General features: G+C 41.9%; 1 protein-coding gene across 1 annotated transcript in view; it reads left to right on the plus strand.

Annotated features, from left to right (window-relative positions):
* The window catches only part of AP1S3 (adaptor related protein complex 1 sigma 3 subunit), a 76,901-nt gene that overhangs the window by 14,033 nt on the left and 48,340 nt on the right, over positions 1–14,528 (plus strand). Inside the window, exon 3 of the mRNA XM_021717167.1 lies at positions 2,709–2,788. Within this exon, the coding sequence (XP_021572842.1) occupies positions 2,709–2,788 (80 nt within the window). The remainder of the gene's footprint in view (positions 1–2,708; positions 2,789–14,528) is intronic.

Here is a 14,528-nt window from a genome sequence, read left to right on the forward strand (position 1 = left end):
TGCACTGCAGATCGAGACTAATATGGGAATTAAAAGTTAAGCCCTGAAGTATATCGTTTAAACTATATATGGGCCGGGCTTGGTGGCTCAGTCTGTAATCCCAGCACTTTGGGAGGCCGAGGCAAATGGATTGCCTGAACCTGTGGGTTCGAGACCCACCGGGGCAACTTGGCGAGACCTCGTCTCTACAATAAATCAAAAAATTAGCTGGGCGTGGTTGTGCGTGCCTATAGTTCTGGCTACTTGGAAGGCTGAGGCGGAAGGATCGCTGGAGCCCAGCAGGTCGAGGCTGCAGTGGCCGGGAGCATGCCACTGCACTCCAGTGTGGGTGACAGTGAGACGCTGACTCAAATAAAATAAAATAAAATAAAATAAACTATATATAATTGCTGCAGGAATTCAGTGGAGGAAGAGATGGGAGAGACAAGCCTGTGGCTGAGCTTGGAAGGGCAGGATGACCCTGCCTTTAGCTGTACAGAATAGAATGTGTGTGTGAGTGTCTGGATATATTTGTGAGTGGGAAGGGGTTAGTGAGTACAATAAAGAAACAGAATAATAACTGTTGTTGTTGTTATTATTATTATTATTATTTTGAATTGGAGTCTCACTCTGTCGCCCAGACTGGAGTGCAGTGGCCACTCCTGGCCACCGCAGCCTCGACCGGCTGGGCTCCGCAATTCTTCTGCCTCAGCCTTCCGAGTAGCCGGAATTACAGGCATGCACTACCACGCCTGGCTGATTTTTTGATTTTTTGTAGAGATGAGGTCTCGCTGCCCAGGCGGGTCTCGGACCCGCGGGCACAGGCAATCCACTCACCTCAGCCTCCCAAGGTGCGGGATTACAGGCTGAGCCACCAAGCCCGGCTATAACTGTTATTATTAATTTTTGAATTGGAGTCTCACTCTGTCCCCTAGGCTGGAGTACAGTGGCACTCTGACAGCCACCGCAGCCTTGACCTGCTGGGCTCAAGTGATCCTTCTGCCTCAGCCTTCCAAGTAGCTGAAACTAGAGGTGTGCACCACCATGCCCAGCTAATTTTTTTGATTTATTGTAGAGACAAGGTATCACCAAGTTGCCCAGGCTGGTCTTGAACCCCTGGGCTCAGGCAATCCTCTTACCTCCACGTCCCAAAGTGCTAGAATTATAGGTATGAGCCACCACGCCTGGCAAAGAGAATAATTATTAAGGAACTGTAAATCCTGAGGAGAGCTGGGTGAAGGTCAGTCATGAGGAACTGTTTTCTTATTGACCCTACCATCTCCATTCTTCGCCCTGCCCCAACTACGTGCTCCAGTTAACCCCACTAATAAATTATTTATCCACTGTTATCAGGGGGTGACAAGAAATATGCCTCTGCAAATATAACATACAATTTTTTTTGCATTGCTTGCTTGCTTATCTATCTACTATCTATCTATCTATCTATCTATCTATCTATCTATCTATCTATCTATCTATCTATCTGAGTTGGAGTCTCACTCTGTCGCCCAGACTGGAGTGCAGTGGCACACTCACGGCTGCTCTAGCCTTGACCTGTTGGGCTCTGGTGATCCTTCCTCCTCAACCTTCCAAATAGCTGGAACTACAGGCATGTGCCACCATACTTGGCTAATTTTTTGATTTTTATTGTAGAGATGAGGTCTCACCAAGTTGTTCACGCTGGTCTTGAACTCATGGACTCAGGTAATCCTCTTACCTGGGTCTCCTAAAGTGCTGGGATTATAGGTGTGAGCTACAGCGCTGGGCCCTGCTTTTTTATTTAAAATTATTTGTTTATTATAGAGTTGTGGAGTGCAGGTGAGGTTTTACTACATATGTAGGCAGCATGCGGGTGAAGTTTGGGTTTCCAGGTGGCCCTCACTCCCCGTGGTAGTAGACCAGGTACTGTTTGTGTTGTCGCGTGTCCCCTCCCCTCCTCCCTCCTTCCTTCCCCTAGCAGTGCCCAGCAACTGCTGATCCCACCCTTGTGCTAATGTGACTAGTGATCAGGGTCCACTTGTGAGTCTCAATGCTTTAGAGTCTGGAGCAAGGCTGGCCTGATGCTAAATTGTTGGATGTGTGTCTTTGTGTTGCTGTTGCTTGGAAGCTCTCGTCCAGGTGTGGGTTGCGGGTGAGGGTTTTCACGTTCACAGCTGGTAGATCAACCACCATGCCAGTGCAGGGTGCACGTGGCTTTATGTGGAGTCCTCACATGGCTCACTGATCTCTTTGTGCATGTCTAGTTGCTATAGAAAGTGCAGTTTTGGCTTCAGTTAGATTAAGTGGAAAAGAAGGCATGGCACTATTATTTTGCTTTAGAAATACATTTAAAGAATGCCTACCAGAATTGGACATTATTATTATTATTTGAGTCAGAGTCTCACTCTGTCACACCGGCTGGAGTGCAGTGGCACACTCATGGCCACTGCAGCCTCAACATACTGGGCTCAGGCAATCCTTCCGCCTCAGCCTTCCAAGTAGCTGTAACTATAGGTGTGCGCTACCATACCTGGCTAATTTTTTGATTTTTTATTATAGAGATGAGGTCTCACCAAGTTACCCAGGCTGATCTCAAACCCCTGGGCTCAAGTAATCCTCTCACCTTCCTCTCACCTCGGCCTCCCAAAGTGCTGGGATTACAGGCATGAGCCACTGCGCCCGGCTCAGAATTGGATATTAAGAGACATAAAGTTTAAAAAAAAAACTGATTATGTTTCTGCTCCTTACAGGGAGAGAAAACATCCATATACTGAGCAGCTTGGATGCCATCCCAAGTAGTAGGCCTCTTTTAAGAATGTGGAAATTAAAGGTATGGTCAGGAAGATCAGGATGAATGGGGACATGTGGATGTCAGAGACATGGGTTAGTGAGGAGCATATTTCAGACCTGGGGAAGAAAGGAGCAGCTGGAGCAGTGAGACGGGTTCTAGTGAGGAGTGTTTCAGGGACTGCAAGCAAATTGGCTTGGCGGTGCGTGGGAATAAGTTTAGAAAAAGCACACAACTCAACACCAGAGATATAGTTTCTGAGAAAAAGTGGGATCATTTGGTTGGTGGAGGATGTTGCTTGACAAAAAATATTTTCTCCCTGTCATTTTCTGGAGTGCAGTTCAGGAAGGGCTAGCTTTTTTGTTCTTGTTCAGAATTACTATTTCCTAGGTATGGAATAAGAGCGATGCAATAGGCAGTGCTTGGGACAAACACCTAAATTGAATCTCTGCCCTTCTGTGTTTGCTTTTTCTGGATGATAGGAATAGCATGTACACATATATATGTTACTGATTTAAAGCATCAAAGTTTAAAATTTTATGTTCAAGCTGGGTGTAATGGCTCATGCCTATAATCCCAGCACTTTGGGAAGTGGAGGCGAGAGGATTGTCTGAGCCCAGAGTTCGAGACCAGCCTGGGTAACTTGGCAAGACCTCGTCTCTGCAATAAATCAAAAAAATTAGCCAGGTATGGTGGCGCATGTCTGTAGTCCTAGCTCCTTGGAAGGCTGAGGTGGAAGGATTGCCTGAGCCCAGCAGGTTGAGGCTGCAGTGGCCATGAATGTGCCACTGCACTCCAACCTGGGTGACAGAGTGAGACTCCAAATTGAAAAAAAAAAAGAGATTCTGACTTAAAAAAAATGTTTTATGTTCATTTTCTTATATATTAGGCAAGTTATACAACCATACTCCATACATACTTCAGGAAAACTTGAAACCATTTTTGCCTATGGCCATTTTGAAAGAAAATTTAGGCAATAAATATTTCTTGCACATTCATATGTCGATTGATGCCTATTAAATTCTAAACCATCAAGCTTATTTAAGAATAAAACATCTGAAAACATAATGGACTTAAATGTAAAAACTTCAACTTTGACATATTGTGTAAAATATTGAAAAAGGACTATCTTACATCAGTTACAAGATAAATGACTTTCAGTCTGAGAAACAGAAACAAAAAACAACCTTTAAAAAGTGACCTTCCTTGAAATAATAGGCTTGTCTGGTTTATTAGTAAAATCAGTATCAAAAGTGCCTTTAAATCATGATAGGAACAACTAACTTAGCAAACATTATGTCAGTAAAATTTGCATTGGTGCAAACTCCTTTTCACATAAATAAATTTCAAAACACTGATATTTTAAAGACCACATTAAATCTTTCTAACAAGAGTTACATTAAGACTTTTAAACACAACTAGCCTTTAAATGCCGTTTTTTCTGAGCTCATTTTTATACCAAGTAAATATACTTGTATTTTGTCAGTAGAGTTCAAAGAGCAGAATATGTAAGATAACTAACTGCAGTAATGACTATGTGTGCAGCAAATGTTTGCAATATGAATGCTTCTATAATATACTTCCAATTTAAATTATATTCTGTACTAGAGTCTTGGCAGTGGAAGATAAAATTCAGGACCTTGAGCAAAAGTGATCAAAAAAGACACAAAATTCTTTTTGGTTAACTGTGAAATTAGATAATTACAAACAGAGTAGAATATTCTTTTCTTTACAAAGCATCTTGAAGCGATATTTTTATAACACCCATGCAAGACTTATAATTAAATGTCAGTTTTACTGCCAACTGTTATAATTATTTATGGGTGCCAATGACTTTATAGTTTATTCTGTAGCTACACATTGCTAAATTTAGGTTAGATTTCTGAATTTTAAAAGAACTATTTAAAATGTTTGGCAAGAGAAAGAAATGAGAAAATAGTGTATGCTTTTCTCTACTGGGTGAGGTAGAAAATGGTTATTTTGAGCAAAAGAAACCTGAAAATACCTATTGCATTCTCCCTTGAAGAAACTTTATGTGATTTGACTATTTGGCAGGTGTATTTAAAAGTAACTAAAAAGCAAGTATTCAAAATTGAAGGTGTTAAATCTTTCTGCACATGGCTGATTGCTCTGACCCCAAAATGGGACAGTACTAGACATGGTTCTGGTACTCACTGTACTACTTTCCTGGAGGGAGCTGGAGGCCATTAGGTAGAGAACAGGAACATGTTTATTCACTGCTCACCCTCCATCACATGACAGGGTAAGAGTAGAAAAAAGTCCCTGAAAAAAATCATATAATGAGATTTGAGTGTGAGGCCTGGTTCACTATTAATTAATTAGCACTGGAATGGCTTTAATGGCAATTAAAACAGTATTAAATGATTTCCCCATGACTGAAGCTTAAATCTATGATCATTAAATAATGTCATCTTCAAAGTAGCCGGTAGTCCTTAAAGATTTCTGGTGTAAGAAACAACTTTGAAAATTTGCTAACATTTCTCGGTCTTTCCCCTAGAGTACATGCTTATAAATCCAAAATTTTGCATATATTTCAGGAAGTCTTTAGACACCCCTTTACCTTCCAGATTATCTTTGGATGTTGGACATTTCTTATAAAGCTTTAGTGTCCAAGCTGCACACCTACGCTGCCACCTTTATCTTGATGATTCTGGGAAAGTCAAAGTGTCAGCAACTTAATTTTTTTTTGGTTCTCAATATGATACATTGCCTATGTTTGTAAATTAAATAATATAACATATGTAAAAGTGCCCAGCATCATGACTGCCAAGCAGTGGGTCATTTTTTCCAATGATGAATATAATTGCTTTTTGGAATACCATGCTCTTATTATTTGGTCAGCATATTCAAGTCTTCCTGGAGGAATGTCTTCTGAGAAATTAGATGATGATCAGAATATTTTTTGAGAGAGCTTAGAATCAGCATAGCACGAGTTAGTGGGTCAAGTAGTCTCTCATGTTCCCTAACTCAGCAGTCCCCAACCTTTTTGGTATCAGGAACTGGTTTGTGGAAGACAACTTTTCTATGGATAGGAGGGAGAGTTAGGGAGTAGAGGGAGATCATCAGTCATCAGATTCTCAAAAGGAACACGCAAACTAGATCCCTCCCATGTGCAGTTCACAATACGATCCACACTCCTATGAGAATCTAATGCTGCTGCTGATCTGACAGAAACCAGAGCTCTGCTCACTGGCTGCTCACTTCCTGCTGTGAGGCTGGTTCTTAACAGGCTGCAGACTGGTACCAGCCTGCAACCCATGGGTTGGGCACCCCTGCTCTAACTCATGGCCATTGCATCTATCTCCACTCAGGTAAATGAGTCAACAGCAGATACTCAGAGAAGCCAGACAGGGTACTTTTCCCTGGAGATGTGTTCATAAATTCTTCCAAGTTGTCTTTTTCCTAAGCTAACTGCTGCTGTTAATGCATCTCTCTTCAGACAGATCCTTGAGCCTCTTTCTGGTTGTCATTGCATTCGTGTCTTACTGAGACTGCAACATGATCATGTTGATTGAACCACTTCTCATATGGTGGGCTAATCTCACTGCCTACTGGCAGTTATATTTTCATTGCCAAATTATGGGGATTATCAGTAGCCTTTTATGATAATCTGTAGTATGTTGACTCTAATGTTAGGAACCTATTTAACATAAACTCAGAAGGCTCATGGTGGTGACCTGTAGTCCCACCTACCCTGCACATATGTAAAGATGGGTGAGGAGGACTCAGGCTTTAGAGTGAGATAGATCTGTGTTGGAATCTCTCTCTGCTACTTACAAGCCTTTGAACTCAGTTTTTTTTTTTTTGAGACAGTCTCAATATATTGCCGAGGCTGGACTTAAACTCCCTGGTTCAAGCAATCTTTCCACCTCAGCCTCCTGAGTAGCTGGGATTATAGGTGTGAGCCACTGTACCTGGCTGTTGATGTAGGTAGGTATTATGGGATACCTACCCATGACCTCCTATGAATACTTGGTCCTGTTCCTTGCTTGTGGTTTTCATGATTGGTATGGCTTGTGGCTACTCACATTTTCTGCTTCTCTTAGCAACGCTTTGTGTCTGGAAACCTGGCTTTGCTCAACAAAAGACCATCTAGTCTTTTGATTTGTTTTTGACAAGTGGCCAGTTAGTTTTTTTTTCCAAATGCATAGGGATAGGAGAAATAATCATCAATATCTGTCATAGATGTTTATCATCAAATATATTACATTGCATTCCTCATTTAACCAATAAACCCAACAGGTGATAAAGTGGTACAGTGAGTCTTCACTTAACTTCATTGATATGTTCTTGGAACCTGCACCTTAAAGTGAAATGACATACTGTAAGTCATAGTAGCTTAACTCTTGCTTATACCAATTAGCCTGTGATAAAATTCATTTTGTTATAGTGCATGTCATTTTGCAGATTAGAACTTCTGGGCTCAAGTGATCCTCCTGCCTCAACCTCCCAAGTAGCTAGGGCCACAGGTGCATGCCACCACACTTGGATAATTTTTAAATTTTTGTGTAGAGACAGGGTCTTGCTATGTCGTTTAGGCTAATCTTGAAATCCTGGGCTCAAGAGTTCCTCTTACTTCAGCTTCTCAAAGTGCTGGGACTACAAGCTTGAGTCACTGTGCCTGGCCACAGCCTCATTTTGATGGAAGTACAACTAAGAGTTTCTATATTTGAAATTAGAATGTTTTCAAGAACCTATTGGTGGTGTTAAGTGAGGACTTACTGTATTATGTTCTATGTCTGCAGAGTAATGCATGTATAAGAATAATTTCAGTGCTTGGATTATTTGCTGTGGAAGTAAAACAGTTTTTGATTTCTTATTAAACTAAGACCCTTTACCTTAGCTTTTTTTCGAGTTGGAGTCTCACTCTGTTACCCAGGCTGGAGTGCAGTGGCATGTTCACAGCCACCACAGCCTCGACCTGCTGGGCTCAGGCGATCCTTCCACCTCAGCCTTGCAAGTAGTTAGAACTACAGGCATGTGCCACCATGCCCAGCTAATGTTTTGATTTATTGTAGAGATGAGGTCTTGCCATATTGCCCAGGGTGGTCTCAAACCTGTGGGCTCAGGCAGTCCTCTCACCCTGGACTCCCAAAGTGCTGGGATTATAGGTGTGAGCCACTGCACCTGGCTACCTTAGTTATTTATTCAGGGTTTACATGTTAGGTTGGTTTAAAAAACTATGCATGGATTCATTTTAGGTTAGTTAGTACCATAGTCTTCAGGAATTTGAAGGTGGTTCATAAACTTAGGAGGGAAAATGAGTGTTTTCTTGAGAGCTGGGCCAGACCCTAAAGAATCATTACTTGGGTCTGACTGGAATTAATTAACCTGATCTCTCTGCTTTCCTTGGATTGTATCCAAAATCAACCCTGGGTGGTTTCTGCCAGAATCAGCTCCTCCAAACACTTTCTGCTAAGGAAAATGTGTCATAGACTAGAGCCCACAACTAATATTGATCAAGCAAGGAGAGTAGTGTTGACTATGGCCTTAGCTTGAGAGCAGAAAATACTCAAAAGATTTTTCCAGTGTGGCTTATAGAATATTGATATTTATTTTCAGAATCAGTGATATTGTTTTACTAACTCTATCCATCCTATTGTTAAAGAAAATTAGAAGTCAAAGTCAAATCCTAAATCACATTTATTTAAAATAAAGATTGGGTCTTTGCTCTTATTATCTATCTGAAATCTTGTGTACAGTCTTATAATGTTTATTATATTTTACTTTTTAGCCTCTTTTTTTCCCCCCCAGAGACAGGATTTTGCTCTGCTGTCCAGGCTGGAGTGCTGTGGCACTATCATAGCTCACTGCAGATTTGAACTCTTAGGCTCAAGTGATTCTCCTGCTTCAGCCTCCGAAGTAGCTAGGGCCATAGGTGCATGCCAACACACTTGGATAATTTAAAGTGTTTTTTATTGTAGAGAGAGGGTCTTGCTATGTTGCTTAGGCTGATCTTGAAATCCTGGGCTCAAGAGTTCCTCCTGCTTCAACCTCTCAAAGTGCTGGGACTACAAGCTTGAGCCACAGTGCCTGGCCACAGCCTCATTTTGATTGAAGTACAACTAAGAGTTTTTATATTTGAAATTAGGCCTCTTCCCATGGTCTTTTCTCCAACTCGCTTAGTGAAGTCTCCATGGTCGTCATAGTCAAGAGGGCCAGGGTCTCTCAGGGTTGGAAAGCTCTGGTCACTACCTTTTTTTTTCTTTTTGAGTTGGAGTCTCCCTCTACCTTTTTTTTTTCTTTTTGAGTTGGAGTCTCACTCCGTAGCCCAGGCTGGAGTGCAGTGGCATGCTCATGGCCACCCCAGCATCAACCTGTGTGCTCTGGCGATCCTTCCACCTCAGGCCTTCCAAGTAGCCAGCACTACAGGTGTGCGCTACCATGCCCAACTAATTTTTTATTTATTGTAGAAATGAGGTCTTGTCAAGTTGCCCAGGCTGGTCTCAAACCTGTGGACTCAGGCAATCCACTCACCTTGGCCTCCTAAAGTGCTGGGATTACAGGCTGAGCCACTGAGCCCAGCCACTTCAATTTTCTGAAGCCACTGGTAGGTGAAAAAATGAAAGTAATGTCCAAAACAAGACCAGAAACCTTGGTAATACAGTTTTTTTGTTTTTTGATTTTGAGTTGGAGTCTCACTGTCACCCAGGCTGGAGTGCAGTGGCACATTCATGACCACAGCAGCCTCAACCTGCTGGGCTCAGGAGATCCTTCTGCCTCAGCCTTCCAAGTAGCTGGAACTATAGGCGTGTGCCACCACACTGGGCTAATTTTTTTATTTATTGGGCCAAGTTTTTGATTTATTGTAGAGACGAGGTCTCACCAAGTAACCCAGGCTGGTCTCAAATCTCTGGACTCAGGCAATCCTCTTGCTTCTGCCTCCCAAAGTGTTGGGATTACAGGTGTGAGCCACTGCACCTGGCCTCTTGTAGTACATTTTATTTAATTAATTAATTTATTTATTTTTGAGTCAGAGTCTCATTCTGTCACCCAGGCTGGAGTGCAGTGGCATGCTCACGGCCATGGCAACCTCAACCTGCTAGGGTCAGGCAATCCTTCTGCCTCTGTCTTCCAAGTACTGGAAGTATGGGAGCATGCTACCATGCCCAGCTGAGTTTTTGAGTTATTGTAGAGATGAGATCTCACCACGTTGCCCAGGCTGGTCTGGAACCCCTGAACTTAGGCAATCCTCTTGCCTCGGCCTCCCAAAGTGCTGGGATTTCAGGACTGAGCCATCGTGCCTGGCACTGTAGCACATTTTAAAGGCTTATGCTTAACAAGCTAATGCATGTGTCATGCATAAAATACTGGACACTTTCATTTTGCCTTCTGCAGAATGGTTTTTTTTAAATCTAGGCTTTTTAATTTTATTTTATTTTAAAGATGTGGGGTACAATTCAGGGTTAGGTATATAATTGTTCGTTATGCATGTTTCCTCGTTGATGAGGTGTGCCCTCCCCCCCAGCAGATTCCCACTACTGCCAATCCTACCCCCACCCTCCCCTGACAGTTTCCCACAACTGCAAATCCTTTTCTTATAGCATTATGATAATTGTTCAAGGTCTGCTTATAAGTGAGAACATGTGATAGTTCTTTGTTTCTGTGATAGGTAACTCAGTATTATAGATTCTAAGTCCATACAGGTTGCTGTGAAGTTCATAATTTTGTCCTTCTTTATGGCCTGCAGACTGTTTTAAGGATTTCTAAATACATGTTGACCCACTCACTGTGCATGCCAGGAGCTTGGGCTACTAAAGGGACTTATGCTTATAGCTGTATGAAGAACATCTCTTTCAGCCTCATTGAGATTTCTCTGTGACAACCCAAATAAGGCCACAGTTCTAAATTTGGGATTCTTTGTGAATGTGAAGGCTGCCCCTCACTTTTTACCTCTTTCACTCAAAGGGGCTACCTCTGATTCTGAGAACGATTTGTCTTTGCTATCTCATATATTGGCACTCATTGGTATCCATATATTAGAAAGTAGCTTATGGGCCAAATGTGGTGACTCATGCCTGTAATCCCAGCACTTTGGGAGGCCAAGGTGAGAGAATTGCTTGAGCACAGGGATTCAAGACCAGCCTAGGCAACATAGAGAGACCTCGTTTCTATAAAAAATTAAGAAAATAGCCAGGTGTGATGGCATGCACCTGAAGTTCCAGCTACTCGGGAGACTGAGGCAGAAGGATTGCCTGAGCCCAGGAGGTCAAGGCTCTGGTAAGCCGTGATTGTGCCACTGCACTCTAGCGTGGACAACAGACTCCAACTCAAAAAAATAAAAAAATAAAAGAAAGCAGCTTATGAAAGGATGTGAGGATTGTGTCAGAGTGGATTTATCCTGGCTGTGTCCTTCACACAGAGCTACCATTGGTAAATCCATTCAGAGTCAAGGATCTGTTGCCACCCTGCCTGGTTTCGAAGTCCAGTCCTACCACTTGGAGCTGTGTGTGATGTTGGACAAGTTACTTAACCTCTCTAAGCCTCAGTTACCTGATTTTAAAAGATGGAATATACTTGTTACCCACCACATGTGTTTGTTGAGGGGATTAAGTGATGTATAATACTCAACACAAAGCCTGACGTGTAGTAAATGATATTCCGAATAATGTAATATAGTAATCAATTAATATTACTTGTTGTACTATTCCTTCTTCCCCAAGATCTGGATCTGTTTAACTCTAGTTCTTTGGCTTATACAAGCACTTAGGGCCCATGCGTGTACTGTGTGGAGATGCTGACTCCATTTCTAGGTATGAATTCCAAAAGGCAGGCTCTGAGAGTCATAGAAAGATCCCTCACTGAGGTGTTGTGGTACACATTCTGAGGTCAAAATGGCATACATACATAATGATAGAATACAAGTGACTTTATTGTTTTTATTGATAGTTTCGCATTTAGTCTACCCGTTTTTGTGACTTTACTGCACATTTTTTATTGTACTCCTTCCCTCATCTTCAACTACTCGAACAATAAGATGCTGCCCTCAAAGGCAAAGGGTAATCAAGTTGGGCCCCCTGGGACTCCCTGATGCCCCCAAACTCTTTTGAACCAGAGCTGCTCAGATTTTATATTTTCCTCTTTGTAATTAACTTTTGTATGAATCTAGAGTTTCCATGTTTAAAAAAATCTCCAAAACTTAAAAGCTACTTTTCTAAGAGCAAGAAGTAGGAGTCTGGGAGTGGTGGCTCACGCCTATAATCCCAGCACTTTGGGAGGCTGAGGTGAAAGAATTGCCTGTGCCTACGGGTTTGAGACCCTCCTGGGTAACTTGGAGAGACCTTATCTCTACAGTAAGTAAAAAAATTAACCAGGCAAAGTGGCGCATGCTGTAGTTCCAGTGACTTGGGAGGCTGAGGTAGAAGGATCACCTGAGCCTAGTAGGTCGAGGCTGCAGTGGCCGTGAGTGTGCCATGGCACTCCAGCCTGGTTTACAGAGTGAGACTCTGACTCAAAAAAAAAAAAAAAAAAAAAAAAAAGAAATAGGAAAGGAAATAACGTACTGCTCTGGCCTTTCATAAAGGCTCATATACCTGCATACGTAAATGGAAGAAGACCTTGGTCAATAAATGTGAAATTTGTGTTATTCTGTAATATTTGGTTTCTGAAGAGTATGTAAAAAATGCTTTATAACTGTTGACCTGAAAATCCTTCTCTAGATCCCATTATTTTAGTTACGAGGGTAGACCCCCCCCCAAAAAAAACTCCTTGGGATTTATTTATAAAAAATTGTATATGTATTCTTACACATTTAAACTTCAGTCACCATCAAAGTATTCTCCACTTGATGCAATACACCCATCAAGATGCTTTTTCCACTGCTCAAAGTAATTTTTGAACTCATCAGTTTAGATGCCTTTTAATGCTTCTGCCGTTTTTTTGTTTCACCTCTTCCATATCGGCAAGACATTTCCCTCTGAGAACTGTTTTTCATCTGGGGAAACAAACAAACACAAAATCGCTTGAGCTAGATCAGGTGAATAGGGAGGGTGGGGCAGAAGGGTCATGCCAGTTTTAGTCAAAAACTGCTGAATACTCAGCTGTGGTGTGGGCAGGTTGTTTGTGTAAATCACTCATCATGAAATCGGCAAACATGTTGAAAGAATCTCCAAAAAAAAAAAAAATTTAACGGAAGCCTAATGCAGTCTCTCACAATGCTAGCTAGTACACTGATGTTGATAGATTTCTAGAACCTTAACCTAGTTGGGGAAGCCTGTACTACAAGGGGCTCATCCTTCAAAAGATAATTCTGGGTTTTTGCCCTCTTCCCATTCATTATTATTATTATTTTTGGTTTGTGAGACAGAGTTTTGCTCTGTCACCCAGGCTAGAATGCAGTGACATGATCTCGGCTCACCACAGCCTCCAACTGCTGGGCTCAAGTGAGCCTCCTGCCTCAGCCTCCTGAGCAGCTAGGATTACAGGCATGCACCACCATACCCAGCTAATTTTTCTATTTTTTTGTAGAGACAGGGCTTCACTATGTTGCCCAGGCTGGTCTCAAACTCTTGGGGTCAAGCAATCCTCCCATCTTGGCCTCGCAAAGTGCTGGGATTACAGGCAAATGCTACCACACCTGTCCAACATAATATATATTTTTTAAGCGGGGCAGCACATCTTTGCACATAGGTACATAGACATTACTTCGTTGTTTCAAGAAAGAAAACAATACTACTTCCCGGGGCCAGGTGGAAACTTAAGAGTAGCATATTTAGAAAAATTCAAAAGAGAGAGGACGTTTCAATGGAGTCAGGTGTTATTTATTTTCCCTCACTCGTGTATTAAGCCATTTAGTCTAGACTTTTAATGGCCCAACTGCATTTTGCTTTGGCCAAAAGATATCAGTGTTTGAGTTCAAGATCCCCAGGTTCTCACCCTGACTCAACAGCTTACTAAACTATACGACTTTGGGTAGAGGCATCTCTCTAGAACTGTGAGAGACAGAATCACAGTCCCATAGAGCTCATATTGAACAGTGTAGAATAATGACTATAACATATAAATAAATAAAGTAGTATATCCTAAATACTGTGGAAAAAATGGGAGGGGTTGGAGTATGAGGAGAGTTGGGGTACAGTAGTGATGGCAGTGCATTTTATATAAGGTGCTCAGGGAAAGTCTTACTGAGAAATGAGTTTTTGAACAGATTTGATGGAGGTGAAGGAGGGACCCATGAGATATCGGGGGAAAGTGTTCTGAGCAGAAGGCATAGCTTGACCAAAGACTCTGGGGGTGGGATGTGTTGGCGTGGCTATGGTAGAATAAGGAAAAGAGTGGATGACGTTAGAGGTGTTGAGGGGCACGTTGAGTAGGGCTTTGTAGCCTATGGCAAGGACTTGTCTCTTCCCTGGAGAGAGGTTTTGAGCAGAGGAAAGATCTGCTCTGACCAAAGATGAATCTGGCTGTTGTGTTAGTAGCAGATGATAAAGAAGCAATGGTTGAAGTAATTGTTGTGATTTTCTTGATGTGGTCCCCTCAAACTTCACCAGCCTATTGAATTTTATTGAGAAATAAAATGTTGAGTTATTTGAAGGAAATCAAGTGTTTCTAAGGAAATTTTGTTGCCTAAATTGCTTTCTAGTGCATTCGTCTAGTGTGTTCTAGATGATTTGTCACAGGATATCAAAAAATTAGAGGTCTGTTTAGGTCTGCCTTAATGCAAAGCTGAGTCATTTAAAATTAGAAAGTATACATTCTGCAACTTTCATTTTTTTCTTTTTGAGTTGGAGTCTCCCTCTATCACCCAGACTGGAGGGCAGTG

The sequence above is a fragment of the Carlito syrichta genome, unplaced genomic scaffold (genome assembly GCF_000164805.1).
Source record: "Carlito syrichta isolate Samal-C Ts95f unplaced genomic scaffold, Tarsius_syrichta-2.0.1 Scaffold309429, whole genome shotgun sequence".
Classification (NCBI taxonomy): domain Eukaryota; kingdom Metazoa; phylum Chordata; class Mammalia; order Primates; family Tarsiidae; genus Carlito; species Carlito syrichta.